General features: G+C 43.1%; 2 protein-coding genes across 4 annotated transcripts in view; both read right to left on the bottom strand.

Annotated features, from left to right (window-relative positions):
• LOC115009939 (F-actin-capping protein subunit alpha-2) overlaps positions 1–11,409 on the bottom strand; it is a 19,567-nt gene extending 8,158 nt beyond the window's left edge. Inside the window, exons 1-3 of one of the 2 annotated variants that reach the window (XM_029434274.1) lie at positions 11,307–11,409; positions 10,866–11,011; positions 374–437 (exon numbers count right to left, since the gene is read on the bottom strand). In XM_029434274.1, coding sequence (XP_029290134.1) covers positions 374–437; positions 10,866–11,011; positions 11,307–11,385 — 289 coding nt within the window. In that variant the 5' untranslated portion in view covers positions 11,386–11,409. The remainder of the gene's footprint in view (positions 1–373; positions 438–10,865; positions 11,012–11,306) is intronic. The other variant, XM_029434275.1, reaches the window with a different exon arrangement.
• Positions 11,410–20,326: 8,917 nt separating this feature from the next.
• met (MET proto-oncogene, receptor tyrosine kinase) overlaps positions 20,327–22,942 on the bottom strand; it is a 50,365-nt gene continuing 47,749 nt past the window's right edge. For both annotated transcript variants that reach the window (XM_029434681.1, XM_029434682.1), the window contains exon 21: positions 20,327–21,641. In XM_029434681.1, coding sequence (XP_029290541.1) covers positions 21,338–21,641 — 304 coding nt within the window. In that variant the 3' untranslated portion in view covers positions 20,327–21,337. The remainder of the gene's footprint in view (positions 21,642–22,942) is intronic.

Here is a 22,942-nt window from a genome sequence, read left to right as displayed (position 1 = left end):
GCTTCCAAACGCCTACAGAGACAAAAATAAGCTTGTGGTTCAACTGCAAATGGTCTCCAACATACTTTTTAAATATTTTATAATGACAGTACACGCGATTCTTCAAAAACATATCTGCTTAATTCACATAGTGGATATTAATTAACCAAGTGTGTTACCTACAGGATGCATTAACGAGCTTCATATGTTTTCATGTGCTGCGATAGTATTTACATTATCGAGCTGCAGGTCTTTGTTTATACACATTATATTTAAGCAGAGCCGGTTCTTTCATATGTGTATTTAGATGATGGACAGTAGGGAGGTGACAGGTGATGAGGGGAGGAGGAGGGATGAAGGTTCCCCCAGGGGCCGAAAAGAAGGAGAAGCTCACCATTGAAAACTTCGTTGAACTCTCCTGGCGGGGCGTGGATGACAAAGTTAGCTGCTATGCGTACCTGCAGACAAAGGAACAGGGTATAGGTTAAGATTGGAGACAAAACATTAACATGATAAATTAATCTTTATATCACACACGCAAAATTTAAATCTGCTGCTTTATGTATTTTTTGCCACAACTCCCACTGAGAAAACAAAGTTCTGGACTTCTCTTCAAGTCTGCTTACGGTTCAGCTCAGTGCTGCTCACTGCTAGTTCACTAATTTAATGCCTAAAATTCACAGTGTAAACACTGAATGTGTGTGTGTGTGTGTGTGTGTGTGTGTGTGTGTGTGTGTGTGTGTGTGTGTGTGTGTGTGTGTGTGTGTGTGTGTGTGTGTGTGTGTGTGTGTGTGTGTGTGTGTGTGTGTGTGTGTGTGTGCACTGTGGCCAACAGAGGGTGTAATGTTACCGTGTCACTAGTTGGAGCGGCTCAGTGTCTCTGACTCTACGATGCATCTGAGCAGTCGTTTTCCCCCCTTCCTCACTTCTCTTCTGCACCACAACACTTCCTGTTTCCAGGTCACATGTCAAACAGACAGCGAGACAACGGCCCCTCCCTCGTCGCATGGTTTACAACCATATAAGGAGATAAAAATGTGCCGAGGACTTGAGTACACATTTTCTCTCTCGCCCTTACTCTATATCCCCTTTCTATCACTGGCAGGGTACAGTGGCTCAGCCTGGTCCCCCCCACCCAGTCTCACAAGCTGGTGCAGGGAAGGTGTGTGTGTGTGTGTGTGTGTGTGTGTGTGACAGGGTGTGTATGTTGGTGTCTGTCCCCAGGGCCCTTATTAGCAGTGTGTGTATACAAGTGTTCTGGCACTCGTGCAGAGCTGCAGATTGATTCTTGCTAATGAGCGATGCTGAGAGCAAGGAAGGCACTCGGGGAGGAACACGTGTGTGTGTGTGTGTGTGTGTGTGTGTGTGTGTGTGTGTGTGTGTGTGTGTGTGTGTGTGTGTGTGACTGAGATCAAAGTTTATCTGTATTTGTCTAACCCTGTCATGAGATCATCATCATCATTCTGTTGAATGATCTAAAATACATAACACAATGGAGGTGTGTGCATCTGCGCGAGTGCACAAAACACACACACACACACACACACACACACACACACACACACACACACTGTTAAACAGCTGGTGGAAAATTGTTTGTGACTTGGCATCCCTGTGGGCAGACTCATTTTCATCGGGTCTCCCTCATTACACTGGGCAGCCGTGTCAACAGACAGAATCTCTCAGAGTTTGTTTTTATTCGACTGCTTCCTGAAACAGCTGATGGTTGAGGTAAAAAGCAACACCACTGTCTGGAGCTCATGTGAACGTCATTAGATATGCACAATGTGCAAACAGCCCTTTCTATTTCTAATCTACTAAACACATCGACTGTCATCTGTGGAGGTTTTGTCCTCATCACAGTGGGAATGCCGTGTAAACTCCACAGATACATGTGAAGAGGTTGTTTTAAAGTTCCTCTGTGTTGGTCTCCTATCCACACTGGACATCAATCATTTATTATCATTTAAATATTCATGCTAAGATGGTTTTTTTCATTGTAGGACAGCATCGAATAGTCTGAAGCTTCTTTCACGCCTATTAATTCTGTTTAAACAACGTATTTTCTGCAGTTGCAGATAAAGATTAAATTGATTCGTTATTAGCCTAATCAAAAACCATTTAAGTTATTAATCAACCAACACGTGCATATATTCGCTGTTTCCAGCTGGTCAAATGTCAGTTTTCTTTGTTTTTCAGTGTAATAGTGCACATTTAATATATATATTTGGGGTGTGCTGCTCAGACAAACAAGCATGTGAGCATCTTATGCGATGGTAAATTGCATTAGGAATAGACTGCCCTTCTGGCTGTGCCGCCACCAGGAAGACGAGACGAATATGCGTCGTTTTCTAGTTTCTGCCACTTTGGATTTAGTCCATTAAACAAACTAACGTCACTCAGACTACAGCCCCGTTAACATCAGTGCCCAGTGAACACAGATGATCAACCTGAACATTAGAAGACAGCAGAGTTTCAGCAGTAAATATGCAAATATACAATAAATATGCCAAACTACTGCAACTAAAATATAAACATCGTATGGACCCAGTTTAGAGGTGAAATACGGCGCCATATTTCTTTGGAGCAGGTGGCTCGGAGTTACACGTTAAACCAACATGGTAAATAAAATGTCTCCATTATTAAATGTATCTGCATTTTTGTGAACGTGGTTTTAATCACAACTTGATCTGGTCATCAAGTACAGTATGGTAGTTCTAGACGGAACAGTTAGGCTATAACGAGATCTGCTATATAAAAGGTTAAACTGAGAGAGCATCAATTAGTTCAAATAACTCTCTCTTTGCTCACATCTGGTTTCAGTTCAGCAGGACCACAGTAACTACTCAGTCAGAAATAACATTACACGATGCTTTTTCTCTGTTGGCCTCGTATTGTATTCTTCATTCGCCAGGGGCTGGAGCATTACCCAGCATGCCTTTGGTGAGAGGTTGGGTACACCCTTCACAGGTGGCCGTCCATTACAGGGCTAACACACACACACAGAAAGACAAATACAGTCACACCTCCAGGACATTCAGTTTCCAATTCACCTACGTCAAGACAGGCAGGAGGGCAGTAATGACAAGAATAAAGGTCCGGGCTAATCGCTGAATGAATGGCCACAAATAGTTTGCGAGTTTGGCATACACACAGATTTCAAGACATTGAGTGAAGACTTACATCGCAGGCCACAGATATTTTAATCCTACTTACAAACTGCTGTTCCTCCAGCCAGGGAGAGACCAGAAAAGACTGGAGGAATGGACAGGGAGGATTTTACATTTGACAGCCAACTGTTTTAAGGTGCATAAAGAAGATGGGATGAAGCCAATGTGGTTTAAAATGAATCACCGACTGGAGGATGAGGAGATGGATACTCCATTAGCCGATTATGAGTAAGGCATCGACTGTTAAAAGCTAGTAAAGAACAGAGTAATACTTCCTCTTCCTCTAAGTACCTAAAACCAGTTGTACTAATGCACTGAGACAACAGCCTACATCCTCATATTGCAATGGAAGAAAGAATCATTCACTTTTCTACCTTTTCTTGCCAGGCATTGACATGTTAAGCATTATCCTTCTACTGTATGATGCTAGATACAAATACTTTTTGAGAGTTTTGGCTTTAACCATTTTACCTGCACTGTTCAGTAGTGAAACCACGCACATATTGAGCAGATAGAAGTCTGCTTCATGCACTTCTTCAAAGGGGATCTACATAGAGCGTCTGAGAAACCTCAAACTAATAGCTTTAGACCAACGTTTTCTCAAAGTATAATATACTTAAAGAGAGGACATTAAACCAAAAGTACATAGATCGCTTACCTGTAGCGCTAACTATCAATCTAGATTGTTTGGATGCGAGTTGCCGTAGAGAATATAATGGAATCAGATGGCACTTAGATGCTCAGAAACTGACCAAAAAACAATATTTCTTTGCATTTTTGGGATGAACTGTTCCTTTAAGGTATCTTGGAATGGAACCAAAGTGATGTCTCCTTTGCAGATGTAATTACTGTAGAGCAGCTATTTGAATGTTGAGCTGCGAGGTTAAGTATTCCTCCCGATGGCAGTCTGTTACACTGGGACAAGGCTACTGGGACACTTCCAGCTCTGAGACCTCGTTTTATCCTCAAGCACCGACTGCCAACGTGTTGCGCGAAGGGACGAGTTTGAGGCAAAGAGTCTCTGTGGGGAACTTCATTAACTAACTCAAAGTTCTTGCTGCGTCAGACAAACTTCCCCAAGTAGTCTAAGCTAAAGCTGATCAACTGTGAAGAGAACATTTTAAACAAACAATACAAGAGTTCTACCGCTCCACCACCCCGACAGACCTAATCCAGAATGATGACACAGTTAGGCACTTAATTGATTCGTTGATCAATTGACATCAACTTTAAAGATCTTTTAGGTCGTGTTTCTACTTCTAAAATGTGAGCATTTACTGCCGTTTATTCCGTTATATAGTTGTAAATTAAGTAGCTTTGAGTTGTTGTTGGTCAGACATAATAAGCTATTTGAGGATGTAACTTTGGGAACTTGCATTTTTCTGTTGTTTCTGACATTTTATAGACTAAACTATTAATCAAATAATTCAAAACTTATTGGCAGATTAATCAGTAATTAAGATATTTTTCTAAAAAGGCAAAGCCACAGTGTTGCTTCAGTGCTAGTAGTTCTGGTCATATATAAATATCTGGGACTTTAAAGTGAGCTGATGAGTTTTGCACTGGGAGCAATTTACACAGAAAATCGGACCCTGAAGAGAAATAATGAAGCACATTTTATGGAGGGTGCAGCTCTGGAAAATTGCACTGTATGGTTGAGCTCTCTTTGCAGAAACACACGTGAACACGCACACGGCTTTGTGCGATTGAGGGAAACAGAAGGACTGACTGTAGTTTGGTCATTTCACAGAAGCAGACAGACCGCAAGTGAGGCCGACAATCGCTGCTGTGTGTGTTTGTGTGTGATTGAGTGTTGTCTAAATATGACTCCATCATCGTCATGATCTTGGACAAAGTCTTTCTTTTGCTGGAAATAAAGCCTTTTTTTTATCTCACACAGTCAATTCCCTCATCTTTCTATGGAGTCTTAGGGGGCGGATTCTGAGGTGCTGGCATGTAGTCATGAGCTAACCAAGGAGCTGGTATAATAATAGTGAAGCTACCAGACACACAAACAAAGAACACGGGACATAAACACCCCCTGTAGTGTGTGATCCTCGTGTCTTTGCGCTCTCGTGGCCTAGACACCAGCTGGTCCCTTTTTCTTTCAACTTGCACACTTTCATCCTCATATTACCCAGCAACCCCTCCTTTTCTTGCAACAGAGACTCCCACTGCACTATCCCTACACCAAACCAGCACCCATTCTTAATCCCAAACGACACCCACTGACACCGCAACCGTACTTAAAACTAATCCTGGCACCAAAACCGCCTTATCACGCCAATCCAGAGCCATGAAAATAATGATAATAGTACCAAAAACACAGCAGGAGTAAACTGAAGCAATATTTTTGGCCTGCAGGGATTTTAAACTGCATAATCTCCCTGAGTTTGATCCCCTCCCCTGGCATGTCACCATTTCCATATCCTAGAAGAAGAGACGCCTTCAAATGCGAGAGTAGCACATTTGGAGGAAAACCTGCCTGATGTGGGTGAATATTGGGGGGTGATGTGCTGGTAATTTATGAATAATAAGTCCACAGCGTGATGATTGAGAGGAGGAGGACCGTCAGGCAGCCGTAGGCCAACTAGAGAAGTTCCACCACTCACCAAAATGAGGAGGTGGCAGCTGGTCGGCTCAAGATTAAATTAAAAAAATAAGGGCTGTGATGTCGGGCATAAATACTGTCTGAAGCCCCGTGTTATACACGAGGAGTGACTTCCTGGGGAGCTTCATCGTCACTCATGGTGACACAATGCGACCTGCTCTACTGCTTTATCTGGAGGTTCACATTACACAGTGATTGTGTCAGTTTCAGCCTTTTACTGCAAATCATCATAAATGGCATTACTAATGAGGATTTCAGGTTTCCTTCCTTGTTTCCTTCCTTCCTTCCTTCCTTCCTTCCTTCCTTCCTTTAATGTTAACTTGTCGAGACTTCAAACTTGCTTTGTATTCAATCCGTGAGCATTGTATTAACTTTATATTCCTGTCAAATGTATAAGATATTCGTGATCATCATTTTGGCCATAATCGTGCAGCCCTGGTTGGCAGGCAAACAGTAAACGTGGATGTGTATATCGGCGTGCATTTCTGTCTTCTGTGATACCAGTCGCCAAAATCAGGAATTTTAAATCCTTTAAATAGTCAAAAGAATGTAAAAAATCTTACAGATGCCAATCACAAGTTATAAGCACCAAAGAAACGTCTCTCCTGACAAATAGCCGATGATTTTAAAGTAATAATTGATGAATTTGCCGGATACTTTGGCAGGAATCAAACTTTGACCAAATCACAATCACTGTGCTGCATGAACTGAATAATACTGCCGTCTCTTCTTTAGTTGTGCACATTTGTCCCCTTCAGCCGAAGCAGCCAGCTGCACAATATATGGAATATCACAGGCTTGAATTACCACCTCAAGTATACGGAAACCACAGTGTAAATCCACTGCTCTTTACACTTCAACATTCATCCTTTTATAGGAAACTCCTGAGTCAACCAGGTTGTAACCCTTTAACAATTTAGGTCACAGAAAATCATGCATAGTTCTTTCCACATTTCCGTTTCTCTTGCACTGCTGCAGGCACATACGCAAAGCACTCTGGCTTTGCATTCTTCCATTAAAGGGTCACTAAGTTCTCAGCCATCTCCACGAGCTCACGGACATCTATTGGGCTTTCGGGAGTTTCCGATGGATCTCCATTTAAATAAGGGAGGATTTAATTTCACCATTATTCAATTTGTTGAAAGGATTAAACTTTGTCTGAGGTTTCTTTATGACCCTCTTGCCTAGACGGTAATAAAACCTTCTAACTGGAAATTTGGGGAATACCTGAATGAACTGAGGTGCTCTGGGCTCTGAAGGAAACTGTCTGACTCGTTCAGCAAGTTATTCTAGAATATAGTGTTTTCTATCTCCCATCACAGGTAGAATATGTTTTATCACTATTTCTGTTCTATTTATTGTATTATGTAGAGAGATTTGTGCCGAGCAGTGAAGCCTCTGCAGAAGTCAATCTCCACAGACCCCCAAGTTAAACTTTACAGCAGAATTAAACATGTTTAAATCCTGGAAGAAAAAACGGTTTTGGTCTCTATAGTTAATTTCTGTATTCCTGACAACAGTCCAGGTGGTGAATTATTGTACAACTCACCCGTGTTAATTATATTAAAGCGTAAAGTTATGCATTATTAGGGGCGTGGCCAAGTGGGTGCCGTGTCTGGTCGCCTCCATTTCCCCGACGATGCTCATTTTTAGATTAGACTCTTCAGAATCCTACGGGTGACGTCATGGAGACTATTTATATTATATACAGTCTATTGTTGTTGTTCAGTGTAAATGTGCTGTTTACTTCAGAGTCGTCTTTAGTCTCTCCTTTGAATCAGCCTTATCACACATGTGTTGTTGTTTTTCCTGCATACCAAACATCTCTCATCATAATAATAATAATCTCTCATACATATGAAAACAAAGCAACGCTTAACTTTTGGTCAAACGTGTCGATACCTTGATTGTGAACTACCCGATCACATCAGCGGAAGTATGAAACAATATCATTAACAGCATCAACTTCATAAAGCTTTGGAAGAACTACGACTGTAAATGGACCATCTTACTTCCCCTTAAACATGGACGCCTTTTCAAGAGATTATGGATTTACATCAAACCACTTGTTGCTCCTTTCTGAAAACAGGAACCACAGCACAGACACCTTCGTTTTTATTTAAACCTACCTTCGACAGCGCAAAATGTACCGCTTGTGTAAAGATACAATGTAGACTACTTAACGGAAGAGTAAGTTACAGCGAAACAAGCTCATACATTTAGGTTGTGGGTTTGTCTACTCGGTCAACCAATTTGCAATGTGTCAGGTCTTTTCTTACAGTAAGAAACAATCAGGTAGAAAGTGCTTCTGGTTCCTGCTCAACTACTTATATACTGATGAAGGAACTGACACACAAGAAGTAAAGTCAGCTTCCTGTAAGACGTGTGGTTTCTTTGCTGTAATAAGGAAGCTGGCATGCCAGCGCCTAAATGACTCAAAAAGACTACGAGCACTCCTTGATATCTGTGGCAGAGATTCTTCTCACTCTTTAATCGTTTACAAATTCATGACAATCTTTAGCAATTCCACATTAGGGAGATTTCAGGTTTTTTCTGGAATAGCAAAGTGACACTGACAGTCGTGAACAGCAACAGGACAGACATTTCTCAATCCCCTGGGACACTTTTAAGAAGTTTTTCACAGAGACAAACTCAAAGCTATTTATTGTATTTGACATTTTGCCACCAAAACAAATGTCAGGGTTAACTTTTCTAAAGCTTCCTATCAAAGCAGTGTCTCCAAGCGGCTGCTTCCAAAACAGATTAAACAGTCCAGTGGTCACATGAATGTGTCAGATCAAAGCAAGTTAGGATTCCCACCAAAGCAAGTAATTAATAAGTAATTGTAATTTAATGTGGGAAAGTACCAACAGCTGAGTGCCAGGAGATTCAGATGGTTTCATCCACTCTACCAGTCTCTGGCTGCTCACCACACATCATTTGGAGTTTTCCTTTTATTCTACAAATCATTGACAAGTGCATTTTGGAAACTATTATCCACTGTCAGTGTTAGCTTGATGATAATGTTCATTTCCTCTCTTTGCAGTTTCTCTGAGCTGCTCAGAAGGGGCCAGAGCAGATGGCTGATTGCTCTGAGCTAATGCACCGGAGACAGCCTTCAAGGTATAAAATGCAACTGCGATGTTTGCATGGAGATGATGTGCTTATAACAGCACAACATACAGTAGATGGACGCATAATGCAACCCACTTGGTGCCACACCAATCATTTCCAGAGACAATAATAAACCAGCTAAATAATGCGTGTTGGCTGGTGCCTGTTTCTTTATCAGTCAGCATGGCTGGTCGCCAACCACCATTCTTTCAGTTCTACAAAATGAAGACTGTCTGGTCAAAAAGTGTGGAAACCAATGTGGTTAAGAGATGAAAAGAGCTACCATCCACCTTCACAACATCAAGAAGGTGTTAATAGTTCAACTACAGCTTCACACCATTAGCAAAAACATTATTTATGTTGACGCTAGTACATTACAAATTGACAAGGTGGCTACAGTGACCTACACACCCCTGTAATGAAATGCTTCGCTAACAGCTGATGCCTGTGTGCTGATGAGCATGACGCAGTCACACCCGCGGGTCAATGAGCTGCCTGAACTCTGAAACTTCTGACTCAGACTGATGTGGGACAGAACTAAATGAAACCAGGCCTTGTTCTAACTCTGAATGCTTTATTACACAACCCACAGAGTGGCAACTGAAGAACTATTTATCAAGATGAACGCTCATAATAGTTTACTGTTTTGTATTTGGTTTAAATTTGGCTGCAAGGTCAGGAAAAAAAACATCATTAAGAATGATAGATGGGCTGCAACAATGGCTTGTTTTCTCTATTAATTTACTAGCTATTTTTGTATTTAATGTGAGTCATTAAATCTACAAGAACACACCACAAGTTAACTAAAATATGCCAACAAAGTCAGACCAACAGTGACAAAAACAAGTATTCAATTCACAATGACTTAATAAAAATAAAAACATTTTTTATAAATGGCTAAATAGTTTCAGCAAGCAGAAGTTATCACATTGATATGACTCAAAGCTGCATCCAATGTGCCAAAACAAAAGGCAAACAAAGCTCAACAGAGAGTCTGATAGGTTCAAAGACTCGGAATAAAGAATACAAATCAACCCATTTAGCAGGACACTAATATAAAATGCATGTAGGAACCCTGCAGACAGCTCAGACCCATGTTGTCTCAGGCTGTGTGCTCTTTTAAGGAAATAAGAAAATGAACAGACACCAGCAGGGGTGTGATGGGGTTCAAACCTCCAACAGCACGAGCTTCACAACCTCATTTGGATGACAGTTTTTGGTTACACCGTTTTTAAAAGAAATAAATGTTGGTGTGAGAGCTTTATATCTGTAGATAAAGGCCTTTAAATGCGGAATGCACATGAATACAGTTTCTAAACTATATGTTTTTAATGAAACGTTACATGTTTCCATCATGGAGCTCATAGTTCCCACATCTTGTTACTGTCTGAAACGCTACTTATAAGATGTACAGTGGTTAGCAAGCTAGCTTGTGGGTTACATATCGCTGCTGTCCCACAGCGAATTAAATCCTGCTCTCCATAAAATAATCTGACAATCCACCACTTCCAAATATGTTTAGTGTAACGACAGATAAGCTGTGTCAAACAGCGAAAAGGGCGTGTTAGTAAGTCTAGCTGTGTGCTAGCAGTCTGCGGCTATGCTAACTAACAAGCTAGCGATCTTAGGTGTGTGAAAACTTCCATAACACAAGCAACCAGAGACACGGGGGGCACGCAACTCAATCCACTCAACGAGAAGGGTGTGGGGGGTACTGTTAGGTGTTTTTATCATATGTACACGGTTCCTATTTTGAGTCAGGACCGTACAAGGAGCCTCCGTTTGAGATTCGCAAATGAGCGGAAGTTGAGCTAAAAATAATAAGAGCAGAAGCAGCAGCGGTTCTGCTGAGGCCCGGGGTTTTCTCCACCTTTACTCCCCGCCGGTCGACACCGGCATGCACTGGGACACCGACTCTACATGCAACTCAACATTTCAAACGCTAACGTCCCCGAGCTCGAGTTTATCTCGTGATTAAATTGGCGTCTTACCTTTTCCTCGTCGGAGAGCTGCTCCTCATGATCCGCCATCTTTTCTTCCGGCACCACCAGCTTGTCAGAGCCCCGTGACGTCATCGCCTGGGTGGATTCCCAGCTCATAGTTTTGATTGATGCTCGGTCAGCGTGCACGCGACACACTGCAGGCAACAACAAACACACCGTTTCTTTCATGCACTTCGTCGTCTTTCAAACTAGTGTAAAGAAAATCATATAAAATCCACATTTAGGTGTTTATTTTACTGCACTTTGTCAATTTGTGTCTGTAGATTTCTCCTAAATTCAGCTAAATTTAAACATTTCAGAAAACTTGTAATACAACAAGTAATTGTCTTCATGTAAGTAATGAACTGGGGAAGTTTCATGCTGATATCTATTAGTTCAAAATGTTACCCTATTCAGCTGAAACATGTGTACAAAATGTATGAATTGTACAATACGTGTTCTTCTCAGACTCTTCACCAGAAACCTCCACGTCAGTAGCACTGACATACACCAGACTGTCCACTTCCATTCCTATCTATGAGATGAAGGTTTGTACAGAGGGGTCTGTTCATATATCATTCATGGTCTGATTTATAGAACATTTTATTCCTAAAAACATTGCCAAAATGGAGGTTTCTTTTGCATGTCTGTGTCTTGACTGTTGCAGTACTTGCTTTTATCTTATATTTCCTCTTACTGTGTTTATTGTTATGCACCAAACACTAAGGTAAATTCCTTGTATGTGAAAACCATGGTAATTCATCGGATTATAACTATGATAATCTTATTTTATCTCATTTTAATATTGCACAGTGAGCACATCTGAGGTTCCTATGAAGAATTGTTTCCTTTGGATATAAAACAAGGAACATTTTCTTCTTGTTCTTCTTATGATAATGTTGTTCGTCACATTTAGTTTATTAGTTTAGGGTTTGAGTGCCTTGCTCGAGGGCACCATCAGATGCTATAGACAAGAGTTACTGAAATAAATCTTTCCTCTTCCATCCAGGAAGAAAATGAAATGTTTTAAAGGAAGACAAATGTCTTCTTCAGTATCAAAAGAAATCTGGGGAATCCCTGTGATTACCCAGAGATGCTGTCACGTTGTGTGTGTGTGTGTGTGTGTGTGTGTGTGTGTGCGTGTGTGTGTGTGTGTGTGTGCCATGTGTTTCACCACTAGATGGCGCTCTAAGACAATTCGTTTTAAAAGGTTTCACTGTGTGACTCATTCCCTTTCACACTGCCAGCAAACTAAATAAGATAACATGTAACTTAAGACTCAATACAAAAAGACCGCAGCCATACAGACACGGAGGGGGGGGGGGGGGGGGGGGGGGGGGGGGACAGAACCAGAGAGAGGTTCGTTAAATATTATCACAGATGGTGAAATCATTGTTAGCTTAGGAGGTTCAAAGAATTCAGTTTAAGCACCGAAGAGAAGGAAGTCTGGGTGAAAGGATTGTTTTAGTCATTTCATCTTCCTGATCCACGACTCTTCTACGTGTGCAGAAACACACACACCTCGTCCAGTTTTGGATTTGCGGTGTTGGGGAAGCGACCAGTTGTTTAACACTGGGAGAAGTTTAACTGCAGCAAAGCGACTGTCAGGAGAAATCTAGTTTGGTTCACTAAAGCAACAAGCCTCTTGTTCACAGCTCATAAAGCAAAATATATATTAAATATTTAACGTGCACCTTTTTAGCCTAAAACAGTAGGCCTGTTGTCTCGTCAGTTTTGTAACTCCTGTTTTGTACAATCAGTTCTAACAGCTTGAACACTTTTTATTTGTCAGAGCAGAAACAAAGAGGTTCAATAACAGAAGCAGTACTCTGTATACAAGTAATTAAAGTACTTAAATATAAATATAAATGTAGCTGATCTACCAGCAAGCTACTGAAAACAAGTGTAATTACATGTAGATCACTACGCACCAACACATTCAGTCATGGAGAAACCTTTCAGATCCTCCAGCTACAAACACCACAATGAATACAATACTCCATTACAAGTACAAGTTCTGCATCCTTTGCTTATTTAGTCAAAGTAATGTGATGAAAGAGAATTATGAAGTTGTATAAAATGTAGAAAGTGAGTAGAGAGTTCAAAGTTAAAAACGAGACAGTGCTGTGACACCTCATTCGACCTCTCCTGCAGGTTCATCGCACACAACCTGTTCCCCCTGTTGTTCTAGCCAGGTTGTTATTATTCACAGGTACATTTGGAGGTAATTTGAAGTTGAGTAACTATTGAGCTCCAAAATAAACCCTTCAAACTAAACCGCTGCCTGCCGGCTACGTTCTTCCCCAGTGCCTCTCCCTCTCCCTCTCCCTCCAAGACTGTAATTTAAACCTCCTTTGAGAAGACTGCAGTCTTCATGTGATGCCAACACTGTAGCCCTGTGTTTAGGTGGGGTCACTCCAGTAATCATGTTTCGCTCTTAAAGAGTGCCAGCGGTGAAACCGTGATCGTAATCCATGTCTCACAACAACCTTCTGTTTCGTCACTACAGTCCAGTCCACTCTCTGCATTACATTTCAGATCAAATCCAGGTCTCTGAATATATCTTGTGCTTTTCACATGGAAATTTCAATTATGATTGATGAAACCCAAACTCATGGAGGCCCGAGCATCAGCACAGGGCTGAATAACTGTGCTGCTTCAGATGAATCACGCTGGAGGATGAAAACAAAGGGGTTGTAAATGTAATCTGCCTAGATCTTGAATGGCCTGCAGTAGCGCTGCCATTGTGTCGACACTGGAGCCACTCATCACCTCTGGGGACCAAAGGGGGGGCATTGAGAAGTGCCTCTGAAAAGGGGGCAGCTCTGTGACTCATCCCCAGCCGCTGGTTAGTCACCTCGGATACTCATTACACTGCTCCCACATGGACAATAATCACCCCGCAGACTCAACACACACGGAAACATTGAGGTATTCAAGACGCACAATGATGAAGTGTTAAATCAAAAACTTTTGTGTGCGAGTATCATTTTGGTTACACCACGCTGAGCGTTCTCCAGCCTTCGGAGTATCAGTGTGAGAAAATGTCTTCTTGGCAGTGCATGAAAGTGGAAGGAGGCAGCGCCATGGGGACGAGTGAGGCTGTATGTCCACACCTCCTGACAGTATCTGGTGGAGTCTGCTTTGTGCAGGTTCAATGGCTGCTTGTGTTGAAATGCGGGCAGCAGCAAAGGAGGTGGGTGAGAGTTTAAACCTGCAGGTAGTAGGATATATTATGCTCTGGAGTCCTTGTTTACATTCAAACACACTTCCCCTCAGAAAGCCTGAATGTGTGCACAGGTTCTGAGATATTTGAAGGAGCAACCTGTTTTTATTCTCACACATACCCGTCCCTGTGACTTCATCTTTCTCCTCTCCAGGGTCTTGAGCTCATGTTTGCAAGATGGCAGCGTTTACTTTGCTGGACTCATAGCATCGTCCTGCTATGAACCTATTGCGACGTGTTTTATAAAGTCATAGCTCTGTTGGAGACATTGAAGTTTGAACGCACAACACTTTGCACCTGTCGTTCATGGTTCCCAGACAAAGACTCCCGAACTCTCCCCCTCGTGCCATCTTCAGCTCAGAATGAAAGTTCAGTTCAATACTTTGGATTATAAAGGTTTAGTGTCATTAACAGATGTAAACATGCTAACAATGCTGAAAGTCTGCATGTTTTGCAGTCTTAGTGTGAGCATATTGCCATGTTAGCATTAGCCTTTAGCTCAAAGCCTCACAGCTGCAGACATGGCTGTGGACTCTTAGTCGTGTTAAGTTAAGGGAAATAAAAAAATACTACCAATCATTCCTGACAAAATACAACTAAAGGCTCCACTAATGAATGTTTAACTTTATCAGTGTTGAGATAAAAAGACTTCTTGTTAAGGACACACTAGTTTAGAACAATACCACATCCACCTCCAGCCCTCCACATGGCCTTGTGGGACTGCGGTGCCCCACTAAGCCCTAGATACGGGCTTTCAACGCCAGCCTGGCTGTGACCACACTCCCCTGGAATTCCTCGGTACAGCAGCTCTCCCATTCCTGATTATCGGGCCTTTCACAGCGATTACATTTCTGTCTGAGTGATTGCGGAGTCATTGTGGCGAGGAGGCTTCAAACCAGACCCGGTTAGCCGAGGAGAAACATTCACGTTAACATTTCTACTTTAAGTTCTCAGACACTCAAAGAAAGACTTTCCTCAGCTCACCTCCAGGGTCACGCGGTGAGATCTGCTGAGCTCGGGGGAGAGTGGACGCCGGACAGCGTCCAGCAGCCAGCAGGCCTGTGTGTGCGTGAGTATGATCCTGCACCGAACACATCTTGAGTTATGGATCTAGAGCTCGCTCTGTTGCAGCTGAAGGTGAAACCCCAGAGAAGTCGCTTTTGATTTGTTGACGGTAGAAACAGGTCGGCGTGTGATGAATAGTGTCTAGCGAGGAGAGAAGAAATGCGTGCCGAAGGGAGAGTTTATCAACACGGTGGGATGATTCATTGTTTGGCTGCAGCGTTTTATTAGCTTTATTGACATGAATGTGATATTTGGAAATAAAACTCTCAGCACATAATGCACGAACCAGATCACACGGGAGACAACTGTCCGGGGTCAAAGGGCAAAGGTCAAGGGTCACAATTTGCTCCTCTTCTTTTTCTTCTTCTACACTCAAAGAACGTACATTTCCCCCTCTAATGTCATCGTGCCGTGGATGCAATGTGTCGTGTCTTTGGAAACACTTAGTTTAGAAGTCATGTCTGCTCATTAAAGGCCTTTAACTCAATCCTAGAGCAACACATCTTAAAGTGTGCAGCCGTGTGCATCAGAGGATTTGTCAGCCTGCAGCGAGGACATTTCATTTCATTTGGGATATCTTTAACATCAGACTTGATTACTTCCCTCTGCTGCTCAAAGGCTGCACTCTGTGTCCTCTTCAGGTTGTGTGTCTCTGCTTTACTTTGATACAAGTGCTTTCCAAAGGCTCCGTCCGTGATGCTTCACAGAGCTGCTGATTCAATTATGTCATCATTACTGAGGCTTCTGTGGCATTTAGAAATAATCTTGTTAGCTGTCAATCAGCTTTGATTCACAACTACCTTTTTGTCCTAATTTAAAGTATAATCCTCTCGTATATTTAATCATTTTGCATTAACGTACCTGGAGATAGACACAGCTACAGGAGAGGAGAATACACAGCAGGTGCTCCTACCAGTGGATTCTGGCGTTTGCCTCTTTGGAGCTCTTTAATCCCCCCCCCCCCCCCCCCCCCCCCCCGAGTCAAGTAGTAATTGTAATCTTTTATAACTGATAAGTACCGCTATTTGGCAGCTAATCTATGAGTCAATGTTGCCGCTGCATAGCAACAATAGTTCAAAGCTAAAGTACTTCTCTTTCATATTGTGCAGAAACAACAGGGGGCGCCAGCAACCCAGAAACAAGCCCCTCTGCAATATGTGAGAGTCATTGTGTGTGCGTGTGTGTGTGTGTGTGTGTGTGTGTGTGTGTGTGTGTGTGTGTGTGTGTGTGTGTGTGAGTGTGTGTGTGTGTGTGTGTGCGTGTGTGTGTGGTGGGCCTCTGGTTTTTCATTGGCCAAAAGTCAATACCAGTTGAATGAGTGTGAGTTGACTCAGTAGATCAGAATGAAACTGACTTTAGTTGATTTATCAGATGATACGGGTGTGTGTGTGGGTGTGTGTGTGTGTGTGTGTGTGTGTGTGTGTGTGTGTGTGTGTGTGTGTGTGTTAGTCACCCATGATCTTTCAAGTATCAAACACTCCCCTCTTGAAAGGTGGCTGCTGTGTTTGTACTTTCCTCTCTCACGCAGAACATCGACCGGTTTCGGCAGAACTTCATGTTTTTGTTGTGGAAAAATGATTTAAATGTCAAAATGAACTTTTCAAACACTCGTGAAGCAAACAGCCCTCGCTCTGCTCCGCACGCTGACAAAGCTAACGAGCTAATTTCACGAACCGTTTTAAAGTTGGAACAAAATGAAGAAAAAACGATTTAAAGTAAGTAGATATAAAGTAAACATACTAATATAAACATATAACATCTATATCATATACGATATATGACAAGATAAAAGAGTGAAGGATGGACGGACATGATTTGTTTGGCCGACACAAACAACCGCAAAGTGGTAATTCTAGTTTTAAAGTACCAACTGTTACACACGTCGCAGCGATAGTGGTGCAGTTTTGGTGCAATATACAATAATTAAGAATAAATAAAGTTATATAAATATATAAAAGTACAATCAGCAAGTTGGATTATCATTAATGACAAATGAAGACTGTTTATTGTTGTATCTGCTCGAGGTGAAGGACATAATTAAAGAGTCCAACAGAAGATGCTGTTCAGTTGGATTGTGGGAAATGTAGGCTGCAATGTTTTTAGTGCATGTTTGACCCGTCAGAGTCTAAAAGTCAGGATGCTTTGATGTTGGGAGGTCGTCTCTTGCTCTTTTCCCAACTTACCTTTCCAACAAACACAATAATTAGTTCTGCAGCTGTCAGATAAAAAAAGCATTCCCACAGAAATGTAGAAGTTTAAAGAAGCACAGCATGCATACATGACTCTTACTCCACAAACTATTCTCCACCAATGAGAACTCTGTGTGAACATGTGAAAGTACATGTGTGTGTGTGTGTGTGTGTGTGTTGCTGCTGAATCACCTGATGACTCCCGTAAATGAACCTGCATCCTGTTTAACTTTTTACTGTGATCCTAACAACGGTGGCACCTGTCCTCTCTTTGAACACGCGTGTGGCCATGTTTCTAACATGTATCACTTACAACAGGAGACAGACAAACACGCACAGACACAGATAAACAAACTGAAACAGGTAGAGGACGGGGGGGGGGGGATTAGAAACAGGGAGTGGAGAGGTGACCGTGGGACTTGGGAATGTGTTTAAATGACAACATTGTTTTGTTGAATTTAGAAGAAGTGACGACTAAAACACTTTGCAGCGCACAAGCAACGACTTCTTAAGCAATGGAAAGTGTCTTTTGTCTCACGTGCATACAAAAGACTTTACTGTGTCAAAACCAGCAGCAGGAGGCTGAGTGGGGGACTGAGAGGGACGGGGATGAGATGGACGCTGAGCGTGAGCTGCAAAGACAGACATGCCTCACGCTCGTGTCCGCTGGGGCTTAACATGGATCTCTCCGTCTTTGGGTGAAGACACTTCAGATAAGTGCATGTGAAGCTACGTGTTGTCAATCTTTGCATCTGCAGGAGACGTTGTAGCTGCCGGCTGTCACACACGCTCTGACGGAGGAGTCACTTCAGCAGAATTACTAAATCAAACTCACCCAAAAGACCAATACAGACGTTAGTGGATTATTTGACTCCCCATCAAAGGAGGCCACACCTTTTACTGTGTATCGCTGAAGGCAGATATTAGTTTCTCTGGAATTAAGAAACTAACCCTCACCCTCACCCTTTAGATTGTATTCAGTGGAATGGAAACTTTAACTCATCAAGTAATGTCTAAAACATTGTATTTTATTAATTAACTTTAATAAATGAATAAACAACATGTTGCAAACACCAACATCCCTTTAAATCAATCATTTTCAACCTTTATCCGCTCTTCATCTTTATGTTGCAGGGATTTGATGCTAACATGCTAAATAGCACCTTTAAAATGAGTCCTCAGAGACATTTCTGTTTGGATGAGACAAGAAGTGAGACACATACTGTATCCTGCGTCTTCACACAACTCACGGGTCGCCAAGCAACTGCGAAAGCACAACCTGCCCTGAAAGCCCCATGGTCACGGCTCATTCAACAGAGAGGGGGGGGAGTCTAGACAACAGTACTTATAGGGATCAAAAGACGAGACTGGAGCTGGAGGTGAACGGTCAGAGGTCACCGCACCGACCATTGGGAACAACAAAGGCCGACGTTCTCTTAACAAAAGGAGTGTGTGCGCCGACATGTTGCACAAACATGGAGTGTGTCGAGCCAGTGACGACAAATAATCCTCTTTGTCTAAACGACGACTGTTTGTTTTTTACCTTTAAATCTTTTAGAGGTCGAAGGTTTCAAAAGCCGTCGATGCATCAACAGCCTGCAGTGTTGTTGCTCGCTGTGACTGAACTACGTGAGTCATTCACAGATCCTGTATGTGTTATTAAAGTTCTACATGTTTGCCTCACGGGCAGGTTTCTCTTGTAAAACAAAGGAGTTGTCAGGGTTCCCACGCCTTCTTAAACATCAAATTCAACAGCATGAGGATCCAACGCTGCATTGTTAGACACAAATCAATCAATTACAGCGCTTCTTTCTCCAGGCAGGTGGCGCGTGCATCAACGACGCAACTGCAGGAGACACGCAAGCACACAGAAGAAGGAAGCCCGCGCACCAACTATCTAAATAACCTCAGGAACTATTGAAGGATATGAAGGACCTGCGGGAAACATCCGTGATAGTATAGCTTTATTACACTGACAAAGGTGATTTGACATTACATAGGAACATGTACCTTCAGGATTTCTTTATATACAACAAAATCATACACACACACACACACACACACACACACACACAGACAGAGAACAGACAGTGTTAAGCACAGACAAAGTGGTGGAGAATCACATGATCAGAGTGACAGCAGTCGCAGCGCCAGGAGCTGAACGAGCGTCCGATCCTTTCTGCTTATTTACAACATGGCAGTGGTTCGTCGAGGAAACAGGAGATTGTTTACGTGGCTTTGTTCTTTGTTCGTGGCACTTTCACACACACACACACACACACACACACACACCAGATTTAAAGACGAGGCTCATCATCAATACAAAAATATAGTACAGCAATTTTCTTGTCATAGCAAACATTCATACCTGTCCGTCAATGGCCCGGTCACATCAGCAGCCGACAGGAAAGCGGGGCTCGGCGGCGGTTTGGAAATCTTTAGCACATTTGCAACAAATTCTGTCTTTGCATCAAAACTAACCACTTACATGAACTTTAGTGTGTTGAAGAACCGTGTCTGTTGTTCAAAGCAGCCATTAGTTTCCATTCATTTCTGCACAACACTCTTTGACAGCTGCAGTTGTGTAACCCATCATCGAACATCACGTGTAGAACTTACTCTACTCTATTTCAGTCATGAATGAAATCTGATAAAAGGCCTTAAGTGATGTCACTAGAGGCGGCTGCTGAAGCGTAGCACACCTGTTCCCCAAAATATATACTCAGGCGCTTCAGCAATTAGCATTCGTCTATTCAAACCCTTTACACACTCGAGTCTGAATCTCACACAGTACGGAAATGAATGGTTTTAAAAATGGTCGATAATGGTCGTGTAAAACTTGCAAACACGCGGGTAACATTAACATAAGTCTGACACGCTGAACAGTGACAGTGACGTACAGCCGGCACTGATACTCACATACACACAGATGAACACGGGACCCTTTGAGGTAAAACGTTTTACTTGAGGCTCTTTAGGGGACAACAAACTCTGAAGAGATATTTAATGAGTGAAATGTTAAAGATTAAAGGAAACAAATGTCCTTTGTGTCGGTGTCATTTGAACTGGTACAGCACGTTATCTGTCCACAGAATAATACAAAGTAGAGACACACAGTAAGCGCTGAGCCCACGACGTGCTTCTCAAAGCCCTGGCAGCTGCGTGCGTGTTGTCAGAGTCGTTGTTTTGACATGACCAGGCGAAGAAAGGTGCTCCTGAACCCTTTTCACTTGAAAACATCTGGCGAGTGCAACAGCTGAGTCACAAGCGAGGCTGCACGATGCTTTTCTCTCCAAGCACACCAAAAGCTAATTGTCCAAATGTCCTGTAATTATACAAATAAAGCATCCAGTGAGCTGCACTCAGGCAGCAGGCACCACACACCTACACTGCCCCTCCTGCTACCTGCAATCATCCACAGAGCCTCCGCTTACTTACCCGAGGCGCCGTCATCTATCAAAGCGGGCTCTCTTGGGTGCAGGCGCGGAAGGTGTGACATTTTCTATACGACACAATACAAGGCCATTTGTCAAACATTCACGTTACAGACAGCGAAGAAGTCCGAGAGCCACATCCGCGTATCGAAGCACAGCGCGCCACCCGGAGAGGAGCAGAAGCAGAAAGTCTATCCTCTCCCTGTGTGGGTTCGGCAGTCAGAGAGGATCTTTGGGGGTGTTTGATGAATTATGTCGCTTTGTCCGCCGGGAATCTTCCAGGAGTTCCTGTGTCTTGTAATCGTCTTGTAGAAGACGCTGGAAGGCTGACCTCGGGCTCCCCGGGGTCAATGAAAGGTCAGAAAGGTCGATACGGTCAGCCCTGTAGTTCGTGGAGGACCCTGTCGTGTCGCGAGAAGCTCAAAGTTCAGACGATCTATGTACATTGAGTGAACAGTCCGTATACAGCGTCCAGTGTTTGGCAAGTACAGTAGTTCTTCATCACCTTCTTCCTTGCTCTTGTTTTGTTCTCAGTTCCTGCCACCTCCTCCTCCCTCTTGTCCTCCCTCAGGTGCAGCAGTCTCGCTGCACGTGGCCGAAGAGGGGGGATCGTGTGGGCAGGGAGGTGGAGGCGGAGGGGTCGGATGAAGAAGACGAAGAGAAGGAAACTTTGGTGTTGGTGTTGGTGGTGGAGGTGGCGAGGAGGGAGGGGTACGGGCTCATCTTCTCGATGTTGACGTAGGTGGTGTTTAGCAGGACGTAGTGCTCCCCGCTGAAGCTGGAGAAGATGGCGGAGATGCTTGCCACCAGGTCGGAGAAAGATGGCCGCCGCTCCGGCTTTGGATGCCAACACTCGACCATCACCGTGTAGCTGGAGGGAGAGGAAGGAGGAAGAACGTTTACTTCTGTTTCATATCACTGTTGAACAGAAGATCATAACGTGGGCTTTACGCCATCTTATAGAATAAACAATGAATCACTTCTGACATGTTTGACCTTTATTTCATTTATTAGCAGAATAAAGTTCAGCTTCTGCCCTTGTAGAGTTGATCAGAATTCATTCTACAAGTCTACAATATTACACACACACACACACACACACACACACACACACACACACACACACACACACCCTCACCGTGGTGTGCATATGCAATTAAAAGGTCTTAAAACTGATAATTGTTTCAACAACAATCAATCATTTCTTATCATTTTGGAACAAAACTCTTGACCCCGTCATAAGTTGACGTGATATCTCCGTTACTGTTGTTCCCCCCCGTGTCCCTGTTAAATGAAGAATAATGACCCCATTACCAAACGTCCACGGTATCTGGCAGCGAGCGCTATCGCCAAAACGCCCTGCGAACCATCAGGACGGAAGAATTGCGGGAATGTGTGAAATCCCCCCCTCCCTGATGTCTCTGTTTAATTTACAGCCCAGGAACTGCCTCCCTCACCTGCACACTCCCACTCCTCTCTGATTTCCACACAGTGTGGACGTGTTGTCTGAGCGCGATGACATCACACGCTCACAGCAGCGGGTCGGAGCTGAATGGATCATCCGGTGAGTGATGTGTGCGCTGAAAGACTTCACCGGGGGTTTGATGCCACGATTTATAAAAGAAATGTTGGTGAATCTCTGTTATGGGGATGATCCTGGATATCCTCACACGAGGGACTTCACTTGCTGTACACACTTTATGTATTTAAGATTGTTTGATCGTGTGTTTCTCACTAATGTTTAAGCACATTGTGATGATTATCGGGATAATATAGTGAATTGCAATTAAATTATAAATGTATATATTAATAAATATCGTGCCATGCTTAGCCGTGGCGATCCTGAGGTTCAGTCCAGAGCCTGGAATAGTTCAACAGTCTGGTTTCACCGCAGCACAGAAAAGAAATCAATACATCAGAAAAGTATTAAAAATGGCCGCTGCTCTTTGGGAGCACTGAACTCCCGCAGCAACACAAAGACACACAAACAAATGTTATTGGAGTTTTGTAGTGAAGCAAGAAAAGTGACTTTTATTTGACCCGCGGCTGTGACGAGATGTAAACGCTGGACTGCGAGCGCGTTCCGGACGGTTGCCGAGGTCGATGACGGATGACCTCACTGGTGTTCCCCGCGCTCCTCTCTCCTCATGATGTGTTTAAGTGCAGCTCTCC

Source organism: Cottoperca gobio, chromosome 6 (genome assembly GCF_900634415.1).
Source record: "Cottoperca gobio chromosome 6, fCotGob3.1, whole genome shotgun sequence".
Taxonomy (NCBI): Eukaryota; Metazoa; Chordata; class Actinopteri; order Perciformes; family Bovichtidae; genus Cottoperca; species Cottoperca gobio.
Note: the sequence above shows the minus strand (reverse complement) of the source record. Positions and strands in the feature narration are given on the sequence as shown.